The sequence below is a fragment of the Ovis aries genome, chromosome 14 (assembly GCF_016772045.2).
Source record: "Ovis aries strain OAR_USU_Benz2616 breed Rambouillet chromosome 14, ARS-UI_Ramb_v3.0, whole genome shotgun sequence".
NCBI classification, from domain to species: Eukaryota; Metazoa; Chordata; class Mammalia; order Artiodactyla; family Bovidae; genus Ovis; species Ovis aries.
Genome location: NC_056067.1, coordinates 49,592,574 through 49,607,375, shown reverse-complemented (window position 1 = coordinate 49,607,375; position 14,802 = coordinate 49,592,574). Strand labels below are relative to the sequence as shown.

The 14,802-nt window shown below is 46.3% G+C and overlaps 1 protein-coding gene across 1 annotated transcript; it reads right to left on the bottom strand.

The window, feature by feature from the left end:
- Nucleotides 1-4,836: 4,836 nt before the first annotated feature.
- Nucleotides 4,837-13,150, bottom strand: LOC121816520 (uncharacterized). Its single transcript, XM_060398108.1, has one exon. It carries the CDS (start codon nt 12,349-12,351, stop codon nt 10,633-10,635), a length of 1,719 nt encoding a protein of 572 aa, XP_060254091.1. The 5' UTR covers nt 12,352-13,150; the 3' UTR covers nt 4,837-10,632.
- Between the last annotated feature and the right edge of the window lie 1,652 nt (nt 13,151-14,802).

Genomic DNA, 14,802 nt, shown 5'->3' with positions numbered 1-14,802 from the left:
GGTAGGCTGCAGTCCATGGGGTCACTAAGAGTCAGGCATGACTGAGGGACTTCACTTTCGCTTTTCACTTTCATGCACTGGAGAAGGAAATGGCAACCCACTCCAGTGTTCTTGCCTGGAGAATTCCGGGGACAGAGGAGCCTAGTGGGCTGCCGTCTATGGGGTTGCACAGAGTCGGACACAACTGAAGCCACTTAGCAGCAGCGGCAGCAGCAACAGACCTTAGAAAAGCTAATGCATCTATGAAACCTATGGGTGCATTACAACCAGGGATCCCATCACCTACCACTATTCCTCAAAGTTGGCATATTATTATTATTGATTGACAAGATAGCTTTTTAAATATACCTTTACACCCTTTAGACCAAGAGAGATTCACTTTCTCTCTCCCTTACCCTAATCATATCGGACCTCATAAACGGTACCAATGGACTGTACTGCCACAGGGGATGATGAATTCTCCCACCATGTGTCAGTACTACGTAGCCAAAGCCCGTGAGCCTGTGAGAAAGCAGTTTCCTAACTTTCTTGTTATTCACTTTATGGATGATATATTGTTTTTGGCTCCATCTATCTTAGAAACTCAACACATGTTGATATAGCTCAACTATGCTTTAAAAAATCTGGATTGATCATTGCCCCTAAAAATTTCAAACCTGTACACCTTACCATTACTTGGGGTTTGTTATTAATAGACAACATATTACTCCTCAACTAACTCAGATCTGTACTGACAAATTATCAACCTTAAATGATTTTTTAAAGCTCTTAGGTAATATAAATTGGATTAGACCTTTAGACATTGCCAATTATCAACTGAATGACCTATTTAATACTTTAAAAGGCGATTCTGATTTTAATAGCCCTCGTTCACTTTCTCAAGAGGCACGAGAAGAACTCATTTGGTGCAAAATAAACTACAAAAACAATTTCTTACTCGCATCAAACTGGATTTACCTCTAGAATTATTTACACTCCCCTCTCTTCATTCTCCCACAGGACTTCTTGCCCAACAAGAACACCCAGTATAATGGATCTATACCCGTTTTAAAGAAATAAAGTCACTTATATCTTACCTTAATTGCTCTAATCATTATCATCGGAAGAAATAGGACTAAAACTCTAATTGCCTCTGATCCTCATAAAATTGTAATACCTATCAATAAATCTCAATTTGAGAACACATTACAAACTTCTATCAATTTCCAAATAGCTTTTCTGAAATATTTTGGAGACATTTCATTTCATTATCCTTCTGCTAAGCTATAGAATTTCTTTAAAAATACTGAATTTATTATTTCTCACATTATCAGCTCCCAGCCTATTCCACAGGCTGAGGTTTTTATATAGATGGGACTAAAAAAGCCAAAGCTTCATTCTGGTCTCTTAAGGACTATAAAGTCATTTATACTAAATTTCATTCTGCTCAACAAAATGAATTATATGCTCTTATTCAAGTCATTTGCCTACATCCTTACCCCATTAATATTGTCCCTGACTCTATATTTACTTAGGCCATGCCCTGGGGTAGGCAGAGGAGGGATCAAACCTGGAGGGATCAAACCTGTGCAGTGGAAGGTCAGAGCCTTAACCACTTTTGTGTTAAAAATATACAGAAACCTCCACCATTATTCAACAACTTTTTCGAACTACAATCTGTTGTTAGAAACTGCAATTCTCCCATGTATGTCTTCCTGGCCCCATGACTTAAGGTAATGAGCAAGCTGATAAACTGGTTTCCTTTGCGACTCCAGAGGAACAGCATGCTCTGTTGCATAACAATGCTGGCTCCCTACACCAGCTATGGAAAATCCCATACCGCCAGGCTAAAGAAATTATTAGCGATTGCTTTACTTGTAGACCCCTACATCTTCGACCAATCTCGAATTAATCTCGTATTAATCCTCGAGGTTTGCAACCTAATGATCTATGGCAAATGGATGTAACTCATTGCCCTGAACTTTCTCCATCTTCTTTCTTGCATGTCTGTATCGACACTAATTCTTTCTTTATTTGGGCCACACCTTTTCATGGTGAGGCTACACAACACGTTATAACTCATTAGCTTGTTTTGCTGTAATGGGAACTCTTAGTTCTATAAAAACAGACAATGGCCCTGCCTATATTTCTAGACTTCCCTGGTGGCTCAGAGGTTAAAGCGTCTGCCTCCAATGCGGGAGACCTGGGTTCGATCCCTGGGTCGGGAAGATCCCCTGGAGAAGGAAATGGCAACCCACTCCAGTATTCTTGCCTGGAGAATCCCATGGACTGAGGAGCCTGGTGGGCTGCAGTCCACGGGGTCACAAAGAGTCGGACACGACTGAGTGACTTTACTTTACTTTATATTTCTAGACACTTTAAACGATTTTTACTATCTTTTTCTATTAAACATATTACTGGTATTCCTTATAATCCACAGGCACAAGGCATAGTCGAACGAACACATCACACACTAAAGTTGCTAATGATAATAATAAAGGGGGGATACACAGGGACACTACTGTCTTCCTTATCTAAAGTAGACTTTACTAGATTCCAACATAAGGTCATTTCTAAACCTATAACTATTGTTAATACAGCTTTATTTGTTTTAAATTTTTTAAACTTACCACAACACTGCTCTTCCTCTGCCCATTTGGTACCAAGATGGGTTAACAAAACATTGGAAATTGGGGAAACTAATCTTACAGGGAAAGGGGTATGCTTGTATTTCCCCAGGTGGATCCAACAAACTCATATGGCTTCCTCGGAAGATTTGACCCAAGGGGGCCCCCAGCCTTCAAAATGGAGACGGGACAACAAGGACCCCAGGAGGAAGAAATTCCAATATGGGCCATGTCGGCTCTAAAGATCTCCAGGAAGCACAGCCCTCGGTGGCATCAACCTTATGATCTCCCCACTTGGGGACAAATAAAAACCCTTACTAATCGAGCTGAAAATTTGGTCTCTCAACAGGGAATGCCTTGGAGTCCTGAATACATTCTCCTGGCAATGCTCAGTCTCCTGACCTGTACCTCCCCCGCTTGAGCCGGATCAACTAATCAAACTTGACGGGGCTTACTTACCCAACCCCCCTTTATTGCAGGTCATAAAATGCATGGAGAAAGGGCTGATCCTGTCAACCAATGACTCCACCCATATGCCCCCTCCCTGGAATGTGAAGGAGCCATCACACCCTGGGGAGGAGGGGAAACTAATGAACATTTCTTTAGGCTATAAAGAAGTAGACTTCCCTGGTGGCTCAGATGGTAAAAGCATCTGTTTACAGTGTGGGAGACCTGGGTTTGGTCCCTGGGTTGGGAAGATGCACTGGAGAAGGAAATGGCAACCCACTCCAGTATTCTTGCCTGGAAAATCCCATGGACAGAGGAGCCTGGCAGGCTATAGTGCACGAGGTTGCAAAGAGTCAGACACGACTAAGCGACTTCACTTCACTTCTTCTCTTCACTTTAGCTTTAAAGTCCTTCCATTGTGCCTGGGCCCGGGGAAATTATGCATAAACGTTAGCCAACAGATTTGGGCTTTCACCCTATTTACTGCCCTTTCTTTGTCTGTGAACCATGTTTATACTACTAAGACTTTAGGGAAAGAGTTAGGGAAAGAACAGAGATCGTTATGCAAAGCATTCACTTATAAGAAGTTTACGTATACTCCTGTCCGTTGGGACAAATGTCAAGCCAAGTCAGGAAAATTAATGTTTGTGGCTAATCACATAATTGTTGATTGGGGACCCCATGGTATGTGGTTATCTATTGGTAGGAATATATGTAATAGTGATAAAACAAAAAATGTCAAGAAAATATTAAGCACCAAATACATATTCATGGTAACTTCTAGGGTACAAGGTGGGGGACAAGCTAGGGGAGGGGTGTGGCGATAGATGCGACAATATTGGTAAAGCTGTGGTTAAATTGGATAGGGAGTTCACTGGATTTGTTTTACTCTACAGTCATCCACCTATATCTGAGGTTACCACACTTAGTAATTCAACCAACCACAGAAAATACACTCCCCCCTCCAAAAGACTTCGAGAACGTTCTAAAAAGCCAGATTTGAATTAGCCATGTGCCTGGAGAAGGCAATGGCACCCCACTCCAGTACTCTTGCCTGGCAAATCCCATGGATGGAGGAACCTCGTAGGCTGCAGTCCATGGGGTCGCTAACAGTTGGACACGACCAAGTGACTTCCCTTTCACTTTTCACTTTCATGCATTGGAGAAGGAGGTGGCAACCCACTCCAGTGTTCTTGCCTGGAGAATCCCAGGGACAGGGGAGGCTGGTGGGCTGCCGTCTATGGGGTCACACAGAGTCGGACACGACTGAAGTGACTTAGCAGCAACTGCTCAGAAGATGTTAACAGCACGGTGTGTGACTATGTTACACAAGTGACATGGAAGGTCACTGACACTACAATGGGACGTGACCACGATGCTGGGGTCCAGCCCCGGTGGATCCAGGGTGATTCGAAGGTGGGGACGGAATCGGCATCCTTGGAAAAATCTTAATTACAGATATAGAGAGAGATTAGAAACGGATAGTGTAGTAGGAAAATTAGCGGAGAATAAGAGGCTGAATAACTTGGTTTACATGGAATAGCATCCATGCTCCAGATGGGAATTCAGCCAGAAAAATGGGGAGCAAGAAAGAAACGACATGGGGGAATCAGTCTTTCTAGAAACTGATCCAATTTCTTTATTTTTCAGGTTTGTTTATATACCTTTTTGTTATACATAGGGATGAATACAGAGTCACGCGGCGGTCAGCAGACCTGACCCTTGTCCTGTTATGCTCCGTGTCCGTGTCCCCTACCCGACCGAATGAACAAGTCCACCAAAGTAATGCAAAAGGCATAAAGGGAGTTTATTTCTGGCGCGCCAGGGTCCTAGCCTCTCTGACACAGCAGAATGCGGCTGGACCCTGAACAAAGAGGTATGGCGGTTTATATACAGTTTGTCCCTTAGTCCAGCAACAGGCATAGTTGGCACTACCTGATTGGTTACATGCAAAGCTGAGCTCATACATTCCCCTGATGCTGCTTCCCTATAGATTTTTCTTATTTGGTATGGAATGTTTAGCGCAGGAGCTACTGACCTCCTTATTTGGTTATGGAATGTTTAGCGCAGGAGCTACTGTCCCAGGTCCCTGATGTAGTTACACACCTCACTAAGTCTTCCGATAACCTAACATTCCCCCCTGTTCTTTGATCATACAGAGGAATCTTCCTCTGTTCCCGGTGATATAGTTTGATATTGTTGCCGTAGCACAAACAACTGCACTGTGTTAATACGTTCTTTTACAAAGGCTACAAGTCTGTTGATGATGCAGGGACCGAACGTGAGCATTATTAGAAGGATTATCAAGGGTCCTAGTAAGGTTGAGATTAAAGTAGTCAGCCAAGGGGATTGTTGAAACCAAGACTCAAACCATCCTTGTTGGGCCTCCCGCTCTCGTTTACGCTGGGCTAGCCCCTCTCTCACTTTGGCCATAGATTCTCTAACTATACCCGTATGGTCTGCATAAAAACAACATTCCTCTCCCAGGGCGGCACAAAGTCCCCCCTGTTGTAGAAATAGCAAATCTAGCCCTCTTCTATTTTGCAAAACTACTTCAGACAAGGAAGTTAAAGAAGACTCTAAATGACTTATAGACTGTTCTAGTCGGGTGATATCTTCATCTATCGCTGCCCTTAAAGAGTTAAATCCTTGACTTTGCATAGACAAAGCTGTAATTCCAGTTCCAGCTCCGGCTATCCCTAAGCCAAACATAGTGGCTATAGTAATTGCAGTAAGGGGTTCTCTTTTAATTCTATATGCTCTTTCTTGCTGATTGAGGGTTGACCTATGGGCCCAATAGTCGTACACAGTTTCTTCCGACCTGTATATTATTTTAGGTACTACTGCTACCATGACACAAAATTCTTCTTTGGGATCAAAAATTGACTCATGTACACAAGGGGTCAACCCGGTTCTGGAACATACCCACCATCCTCCCATCTGGGGAATCATCCAGCTAGCCAGAGGCCCGTTTACAGATCTTGTGACATTGACACATAGGGAGGTTTTATCTGACGGCACTGTGCCTATACATAGCCCCTTTCCCCATACCTGCCTCATCGTGAGTCCTACCTTGCGGTCTCCCCATTGACACTGGGAGGGATCTGAGGCGTTGACCAAGCTGTAAGAAGCATTGAGGCCTATGGCTTCATAGTATGGGGGAGCTACGTTGTAACATAACCAACAGGATCTAGCTGCCTCAGGATGAGTCTGGTTTAAGGTGGTGTATGCAGCCTTGACTAATTTCCACAACGGGTCTGTCTCAGCAAGAGCTTCATCCTTGTTAGGTTTAGTTAAAGTCAACGAAGTTGGGTGGGGTGTGGTTGATAGGGTCACAGCACCTAATTTCTCTACCTTATTAGGTCCGATACTGTGTACTAATATCGGTTCTATTGTCTGACTAATAACCAGAATTCCCCCAGGCTTTGCTTCAAACCACTCAGCGTAGAGTTGGAGGCCCCATGATAGCCCGGAGACCCAAGACCTCTCCAGTTTAGCCGCTTCCTGGTTGAACATTACTTTCACCTGAGCAATTGGGCTCCAGTGCTGTTCCCATTGCCGCCCGACATAATCTCTGAACAGGTTTTGGTAATCTTGGTTCCAGGGCCCGTGATAGGGCTGGACAAACGAGAAATTGACTAAGTCCCGGTTCCCGACCTCCCATTTCCATCTCCCATCATTGGAGGTCACACAGCTCCAGGACCAACAGAAATAATGTTGCAGCCCCCCACAAGTCTCCCAATTATGTCTCTTCAGGTGTCCGGGACATGCCCAGAATCCAAAGTTTCTGGTCTGGGCCGCTGTCCAAGTAGTCTTTATAAGGTCTTTGAGGTTGAAATACAGATCCGGCCACCACGTATTAGGGGGGTGAATTCCGGTGGTCAAATTGAGTACCTCTCGAGTCAGTCCGTTCCAGAGCGTCCAGGTGATCTTAACAGGTTGGTGGGGGTTCACACTGGCAGTCACAGGACAAAGCAACACAGTCATCCAGATGACGGTCCAGATGAGTCTCGTCGGTCCTGCGGCCGGCGCTGGATCTTCAATTTTAAAGGGTTGGACGGGTGTAGAGACGCTTCCCATTGTCTTTTCGCGTCTTCTTGTTCGGCTGAAGTAGCTGGGCGTACGTGATTGCAATGCACCCAGGGCCCGATACCGTCGACCTTCAAGGCAGTTGGGGTGGTAAGAAGAACAACATAAGGACCTTTCCATCTGGGTTCTAGTGCCCTGGCGTGGTGCCTTTGACCCACACCCAGTCCCCGGGGCCAATGTTATGTGAGGGCTAATTCCCTCACCTTGACCCTCATGTACCTCTCGGAGTAGTTTCCAGACGCAGAATGTACTTTGCCCAAAGCCATCAAAGCCTCCTGGAATTGTCCCAAGGTGGGAAGTGGAAACTTTTCCCTTCAAATTTTGGACATACGGGAGGGTGGCGCCCATACAGAATTTCAAATGGGGTCAAATTGAGCTGATAAGGAGTATTACGCACGCGAAAAGGGCGAAGGGAAGGAGAGTCACCCAGTCCCCGCCAGTCTCCATAACCAATTTAGTTAAAGTTTCTTTTAGGGTCCGATTCATTCTTTCAACTTGCCCCGAGCTCTGTGGGCTGTATTCACAATGTAATTTCCACTTAGTTCCTAGAGCCCGGGCAAGGTTCTGTATTATTTGGCTCACAAAAGCAGGGCCATTATCAGAGCCAACGGTCACCGGCAGGCCAAATCTGGGTACTATCTCTTCTAAAATCTTTTTAGCCACTACCATTGCAGTTTCTCCCTTAGTAGGAAAAGCCTCTACCCACCCTGAGAAGGTATCTACCAACACTAGCAAGTAGCGGTAACCATACTTGCCTGGCCTTACCTCAGTAAAATCTATCTCCCAGTGCTGTCCTGGGCCTTCCCCTCGATACCTCAGTCCTGCGTGTTGCCTCTTTCCTGGCTTCATCTGTTGGCATGCCTTACAAGCTTGTACTATGTTTTTTTCGGTTGTTTGGTGCCGGGGAAATCGTAGGCACGCGGTTTGAAAAAGCAGCAGAGTCTTTTTCTCTCCCAGATGAGTAGATGAGTGCAGATGTTCACACAGTTGTCGTCCCAACTGAGCAGGAAGTATCAAGTAGCCATCGGAGTCCCGGTACCATTTATCCTCTCCTTGTTGGAGGTTGGGATATTCCTGGATCCAGGCCAGGTCTGTGGACGAATACTCAGGGGTTGGGGGCAAAGTTCCCATACCTGGGGGCGGAAGTCCGATTGCCAGCACTGGAGCGGTGTACTCTTTGTCAGCCGCCTTCCGAGCCGCCAAATCAGCGGCACGATTTCCTCGGGCTGTGAGGCTGTCCCCCTTTTGATGTCCAGGTACATGTACTATTGATACAGCTCGAGGCAACTGCACAGCTTCCAGAAGTCGACGGATTTCTGGTAAGTTTTTGATCTCTTTTCCTTCAGCTGTTAAAAACCCGCGTTCCCGATAAATCGGGCCCTGAATGTGCACCGTGCCAAAAGCATAGCGACTGTCAGTGAAAATAGTTATTCTTTTACCTTTAGCTCTCTCTAATGCCTGAATCAGGGCAATTAACTCTGCTCTTTGGGCTGAGGTGTCTGGGGAAAGAGTCTCTGCCCATATCGTCTGTCCAGAGTCATCTACTATTGCGGCTCCCGCCCGTCTCTGTCCATCTCTAACATAACTGCTTCCATCTGTGAACCATATTAGGTCACTGTTATCCAGTGGCGTGTCTGTTAAGTCCTTTCGTACTGCTGTTACTCCGGCTAGTATCTCGTCACAATCGTGGAGGGGGCTATCTATTTCTGGATTGGGCAAAAGAGTAGCTGGGTTTAGAGTGCAGGGTGTTTGAAAATGAATCCGGGAGGTGTCGAGCAGCAAGGCCTGGTAGTGTGTTAAGCGGGCATTGGAAATCCATTTGCCCGGAGGTTGTTTCAGGACTCTCTCTATAGCATGAGGAGTGTAAACCAAGAGTTTCTGGCCATAAGTCAGCTTATCAGCATCATGGACTAGAAGCGCGGTGGCTGCAATAATTCGGAGGCAAGGTGGCCACCCGGCTGCCACTGGGTCTAATTTCTTTGAAAGGTAGGCTATGGGACGCTTCCAAGGTCCCCATTTCTGTGTTAGTACCCTTTTCCTATCCCTCGCTTTTCATCCACAAATAATTGGAACGGCTTAGATGGGTCAGGAAGGGCCAGGGCAGGAGCTTCCAGCAAGGCACGCCTGAGCTCCTGAAAAGCCGTTTTCATTGATTCAGTCCATTTCCAGTCTTTGTTTTCTTTGGTCCCTTCATATAAGGGCCTGGCTTTTTCTGCAAACCCCAAGATCCACAATCGGCAATATCCTACAGTTCCCAGAAACTCTCTCACTTGCCTAGGAGTGGTAGGTTCAGGGATCTGAAGGATGGTGTCTTTCATAGCCTGTGTTAGCCACCTCTGGCCCTGTTTTATCTTGTAACCAAGGTATGTAACCTCTTGCTTGATGATCTGGGCCTTTTTGGCGCTAGCCCTGTAACCTAAAGTCCCAAGGGTTTGGAGAAGGTCACCTGTTGCCTCCTGGCACTCTTTTTCTGTAGTCGCCGCCAGCATAAGGTCATCAACATATTGTAATAAAACAATGGTAGGGTGTTCAACCCGGTACTCACGGAGGTCTTCATCTAAGGCCTCGTTAAACAACGTGGGTGAGTTCTTAAACCCCTGTGGTAGGCGAGTCCACGTCAGCTGCACAGGAGTCTGTCCACCGTCTTCTAGCCATTCGAAGGCGAAGATTTCTTGGCACGCCAGGGCGAGAGGCAGACTGAAAAAGGCATCTTTTAAATCTAAAACAGTATACCATACGTAGCTTGGTGGCAAACTGCTTAGCAATGTATAAGGGTTAGGAACCGTAGGATGGATGTCACTCACCCGCTTGTTGACCTCTCGCAGGTCTTGAACTGGTCTAAAATCAGTTCCCCCAGGCTTCTTTATGGGAAGCAGGGGGGTGTTCCATGGGGACCGGCATCTCTTTAAGACCCCAGCGTCTGTGAGGCGTTGTATGTGAGGAGTGATTCCTCGCCAGGCTTCTTGACTCATGGGATATTGCCGTACCCTCACTGGTGTGGCACCCGCTTTTAACTCCACAACAATAGGGGGTCTCTGTCTGGCCAATCCCATTCCTGCTGTTTCAGCCCAGGCCTGAGGGTATCTTTGAACCCATGGCTGTACTTCAGGACTTACTGTCACTGGGGCCTCTGGCAAGTACAGTCTGTATTCATCCTTCAATGCCAGAGACAGAACCTGTAGAGGGTGCCCGGTTCCATCTAAAACTGACACTTGTCCATGGCCAAAATGAATTTGGGCATTCACTTTAGACAGTAAATCTCTTCCCAGCAAGGGCACTGGGCATTCGGGTATCACCAGAAAGGAATGAGTTACTTGGTGGGTCCCCAAATTCACATGCCGTTTTGTAGTCCATCCATATCGCTTAGTCCCGGTTGCTCCCTGTACCCAGCTACTTTTCTTAGACATAGGCCCATCTCTTTGGTTTAAGACTGAGTATTGAGCTCCCGTGTCTACCATAAAGCCAACCGGTTTCCCCTCCACATTTATAGTTATCCAGGACTCGGGGAGGGGCGTCGAGCCTTGACCCCCCTAGTCACTATCCTCTCCTGCGTAGAGGATATGACTGTCAGGAGGGGGGTCTCGTTCTTGGAATTTTTTGGCCCCTCTTTTAGGTTTTTCTTGGGGCATTTATCTTTCCAATGTCCAAACTCTTTACAAAATGCACATTGGTTCTTTTCAAGCTTGCGCCTTGCAGGTTTCTCCTCAGTTTTTGAATCTGGCTTTTTCCCTTTTTGGGATCTATTTTTGTTTTCAATCCCAGCGAAAAATATCTGAGCCAGCTCCTTTTGATTTTTACGGTTTTCTTCAGCCCTAAATTCTCTGTCTTCCCTTCTAATGTGGTCCTCTCTTTCTTCCGGGGTCTCTCTATGATTGAAAACCCTCTCTGCTGCCCTCACTAAATCTTGTAGGGACTGTTCACCTAACTTTCTCCTAATATCGGGGGCTGCCTGATTTACAAATGCTAGCATGACTGCTGCCCTAGACTCATCTGCCTGGGGGTCCATGGGGGTATACTGTCTAAAAGCTTCCATTATCCTTTCAAGGAAGGCTGCCGGGCTCTCATTTGGCTCTTGCCTCACCGAATTTACCTTGGCCAAATTAGTTGGTTTTCTGGCGGCCGCTCTAAGGCCAGCCATGAGGATCTGACGGTATACTCGGAGACGCTCCCTACCTTCAACGCGTTCGAAGTCCCAGTTGGGTCGCACCAAGGGGAACCCCTCCTCAATGAGGTGAGGCTGTACTGTGGGCCTCCCATCTACCCCCGGCACATTTTTCCGGGCTTCTGACAGGATCCATTCACGCTCTTCTGTAGTGAAAAATACTTGTAGCAGTTGTTGGCAATCATCCCAAGTGGGGTTGTGAGTAAAGAGGATAGATTCTAAAAGATCAATAAGACCTTGAGGTTTCTCAGAGAAAGAGGGGGTTTGGGTTTTCCAATTGTACAAATCACTAGTAGCAAAAGGCCAGTACTGATATGTGCGTTCCCCACCCTCTCTGGCTGGCCCCGCCCGGACCGGAAACGCATGAACAGTGGAGGAGGGCAATTCCGGGCCTTCCTCCTCCACTGCGCTAGCCATCTCCCTTGCCCTTCCCCGAGTTCCCTGGGCGGGGCCTCCTCCCCTAGGGGGAGCTGAGGGCTCGGCCCTCCTCTGGGCTTCTCCCGACGAGACTTGAGGAGCCTGTGGAAGCAAAGGTGGATTTGGATCCGCGTACGGGGGTGGGGACAGTTCGGTTTCCAAGTCAATCAAATTAGGGTACAGAGAGGAAGATTCCTGGAACACCGGCTTGGGTCGTTTTTCGTCCTGGTTTTCTTTCGTTTTCTCAGACGCTTTCATGACTAGCACCTGTGGGTTTAGTAAGGTTGGAGCCGGGGAAGAGGGACGGGGAGGTTTAGGAGAAGCAAGAACGAAGGGTTTAAGCCATTCCGGTGGGTTCTTCACTAGATCCTGCCAGACCAGAATGTAGGGAGTCTGGTCTGGGTGCCCAGCAGGACCAGGAGTAAGCACCCTCTCTTTAACTGCCTGGATGATCTGGGGATTGAAGGTTCCCTCTTGTGGCCATCCGACATCAAAGGTGGGCCATTCGGCGGAACAGAACGTCACCAGTTTGCTCTTCTTTACTAGTAACGAAAGATTCCGAGCTCTAGACTTAAAATCAGAAAAATGGTCAGTCATCAGGGACAGCGGAGTAGAAGTAGATTGCCCCATGGGTACAGAGAACACAGACAATGACGACAAGACACTCACACAGACAGTGCCGGCACACAGAGTCACAAAAATGACACAACAAACAGATTCCAATTCAGTCTCTTTTAGCACTAGAGACCCCTTTTCTATTTGCAAATGTCTTACCGTCAGGACGTCCTCAGTGCCAGCCGCCTTCCCGGTACGCTACCGGGGACTCGGCCTTACGCTGGGCTTGCCTTGTCTCTCACACCTAGATGCCTCCCCAGTACGATACTGGGCCCTGGACTTAATCTAGGCCTGTACTATTAGCACCGGTGCTTCGGAGTTCAGAGCTCTTTGCCTCTCAGCGGGGCTTCTCCCTCTTACCAGGGGAATTATTCCTCCGGTGGGGCGGAGATCCCGGACGAGCCCCCAAATGTTATGCTCCGTGTCCGTGTCCCCTACCCGACCGAATGAACAAGTCCACCAAAGTAATGCAAAAGGCATAAAGGGAGTTTATTTCTGGCGCGCCAGGGTCCTAGCCTCTCTGACACAGCAGAATGCGGCTGGACCCTGAACAAAGAGGTATGGCGGTTTATATACAGTTTGTCCCTTAGTCCAGCAACAGGCATAGTTGGCACTACCTGATTGGTTACATGCAAAGCTGAGCTCATACATTCCCCTGATGCTGCTTCCCTATAGATTTTTCTTATTTGGTATGGAATGTTTAGCGCAGGAGCTACTGACCTCCTTATTTGGTTATGGAATGTTTAGCGCAGGAGCTACTGTCCCAGGTCCCTGATGTAGTTACACACCTCACTAAGTCTTCCGATAACCTAACAGTCCCAATCAGGTGCTTCATATAAAATTATACAAAGGTCTTATGGGTTTGACATCATCTTCTGGCCATGAGACCTGCTGACATTTTACGGCCCTTTCTGATACCGGTCATTTAACCAGAAAACTTATTTTTCCAGGGGTGATTTTTTCTTAAATCAGGCACCACCCTCCAAATAAAGTTGCATGCCTATAGGGTGAGGGTGTAGTGAGTTACAACTAGGAAAGGAATTACTTAGCCTAAGGTTTAACATGATTAATCTTAAAGGTTAATACTTATTTTTCCTATATGCTAGTTATATTCATTATAAGGGCAAGGAATATGGGGATTTAGCAGCAAATATTGGCTCAACAAATGTAAACCCTTGACCAAAGTTCCCCTTAAGATCTATTTAGTCTTAAGATAGTGATAAAGTTACATTTCTACATAGCAAGGACACAGTGATTTATAACAAAGTACAGTGATCTATAACAAAAGAGAAAATTCATTAACTCAAGAAGTCTAGTATTGCCAACATCAAAAACTACTATATTTCCTTTTCTATATTCCAAATACATTGATTAATATATTCCCAGGTGCCTAAGGATATGGAGGCCTGGCAGCAATCACTGACTCAACAATGAGAAAAGCCCTATGCTAATACTCCAAACTCTCTGTGCTGTTTATGGTTGAGAGGTTGTCACACAAGCTAGTCTGTCAGCATAGAGGTTTGACCTGAGACACCCTTGTCACACCCAGGGCAGGGAATTAGCAGTAATTATTGGCAGGACAAATGAAAAAACCCTTCACCAATATAATTTCTAATCAACCCACTATACTATACTAATAATTTTCTAACTTCTCAAAAGAGTCTGTATTTAGAAAGTTTTAAAGCATCTCGTGTCTCTCAAGGTTAGGAGGCTGTAAACAATCACATGTGGCCTGACGAACCTGATCAGGGAGGCTAGAGGACCTCCAGAGGAATTTCTAAGTTGAAACACTCTTGTCACGCCCAGGAATTTTTATTAACTGGAGCTGCAAGTTAACTCCTTCTCCGAGAGAAATGGTTATGGGGGAGAGTCCCCCGTAAAGTCAGAGGTGTAGGTGAGAGCATGAAACAGACTCTGGTTTTGGGGTTGGATGCTCGGGAACAGGGGGTTTCCTGAGGCTTGATCACGCCTTTGCGTATGCCAAGCCTCCTTCCTCATGACCTTTGCCATGGGTGGAGTTCCTCACGCTGGCCCCCGGCAGCATGACAAAGGACTTCTTGGGTGGCTTGATGGTGGATTAGCCCCACCTCGTCCTAGGATCGTCCTTGATAAACAGAATGGGCCTGAACAATGGGACATTTGGAAACTTGCTGCAAGCACCGAAGAACTTGGAACTTGGACCGGACATTTCACAGGGACCAGTCGTGGTCATAGTAACTATTTCTTTCGCTATAATCAGTCACATTTTATACAGGCCTGTGTCCCACTTCCTTTTGTTATAGCCATAGCAAATTTACAATTTAATAAGACTTTGCGTTCTGTTACTTATATTAATTACAAACTATATACTTAACTCCTCTGTCTCTTTAAGAAATTATTCCCTTTTGAGTCTTCGATCTCGATGTAATTTGTGGTTACCAGTAAATCTCCAACGACCCTACAAGGAAGGTCCCATAACTGGACTTG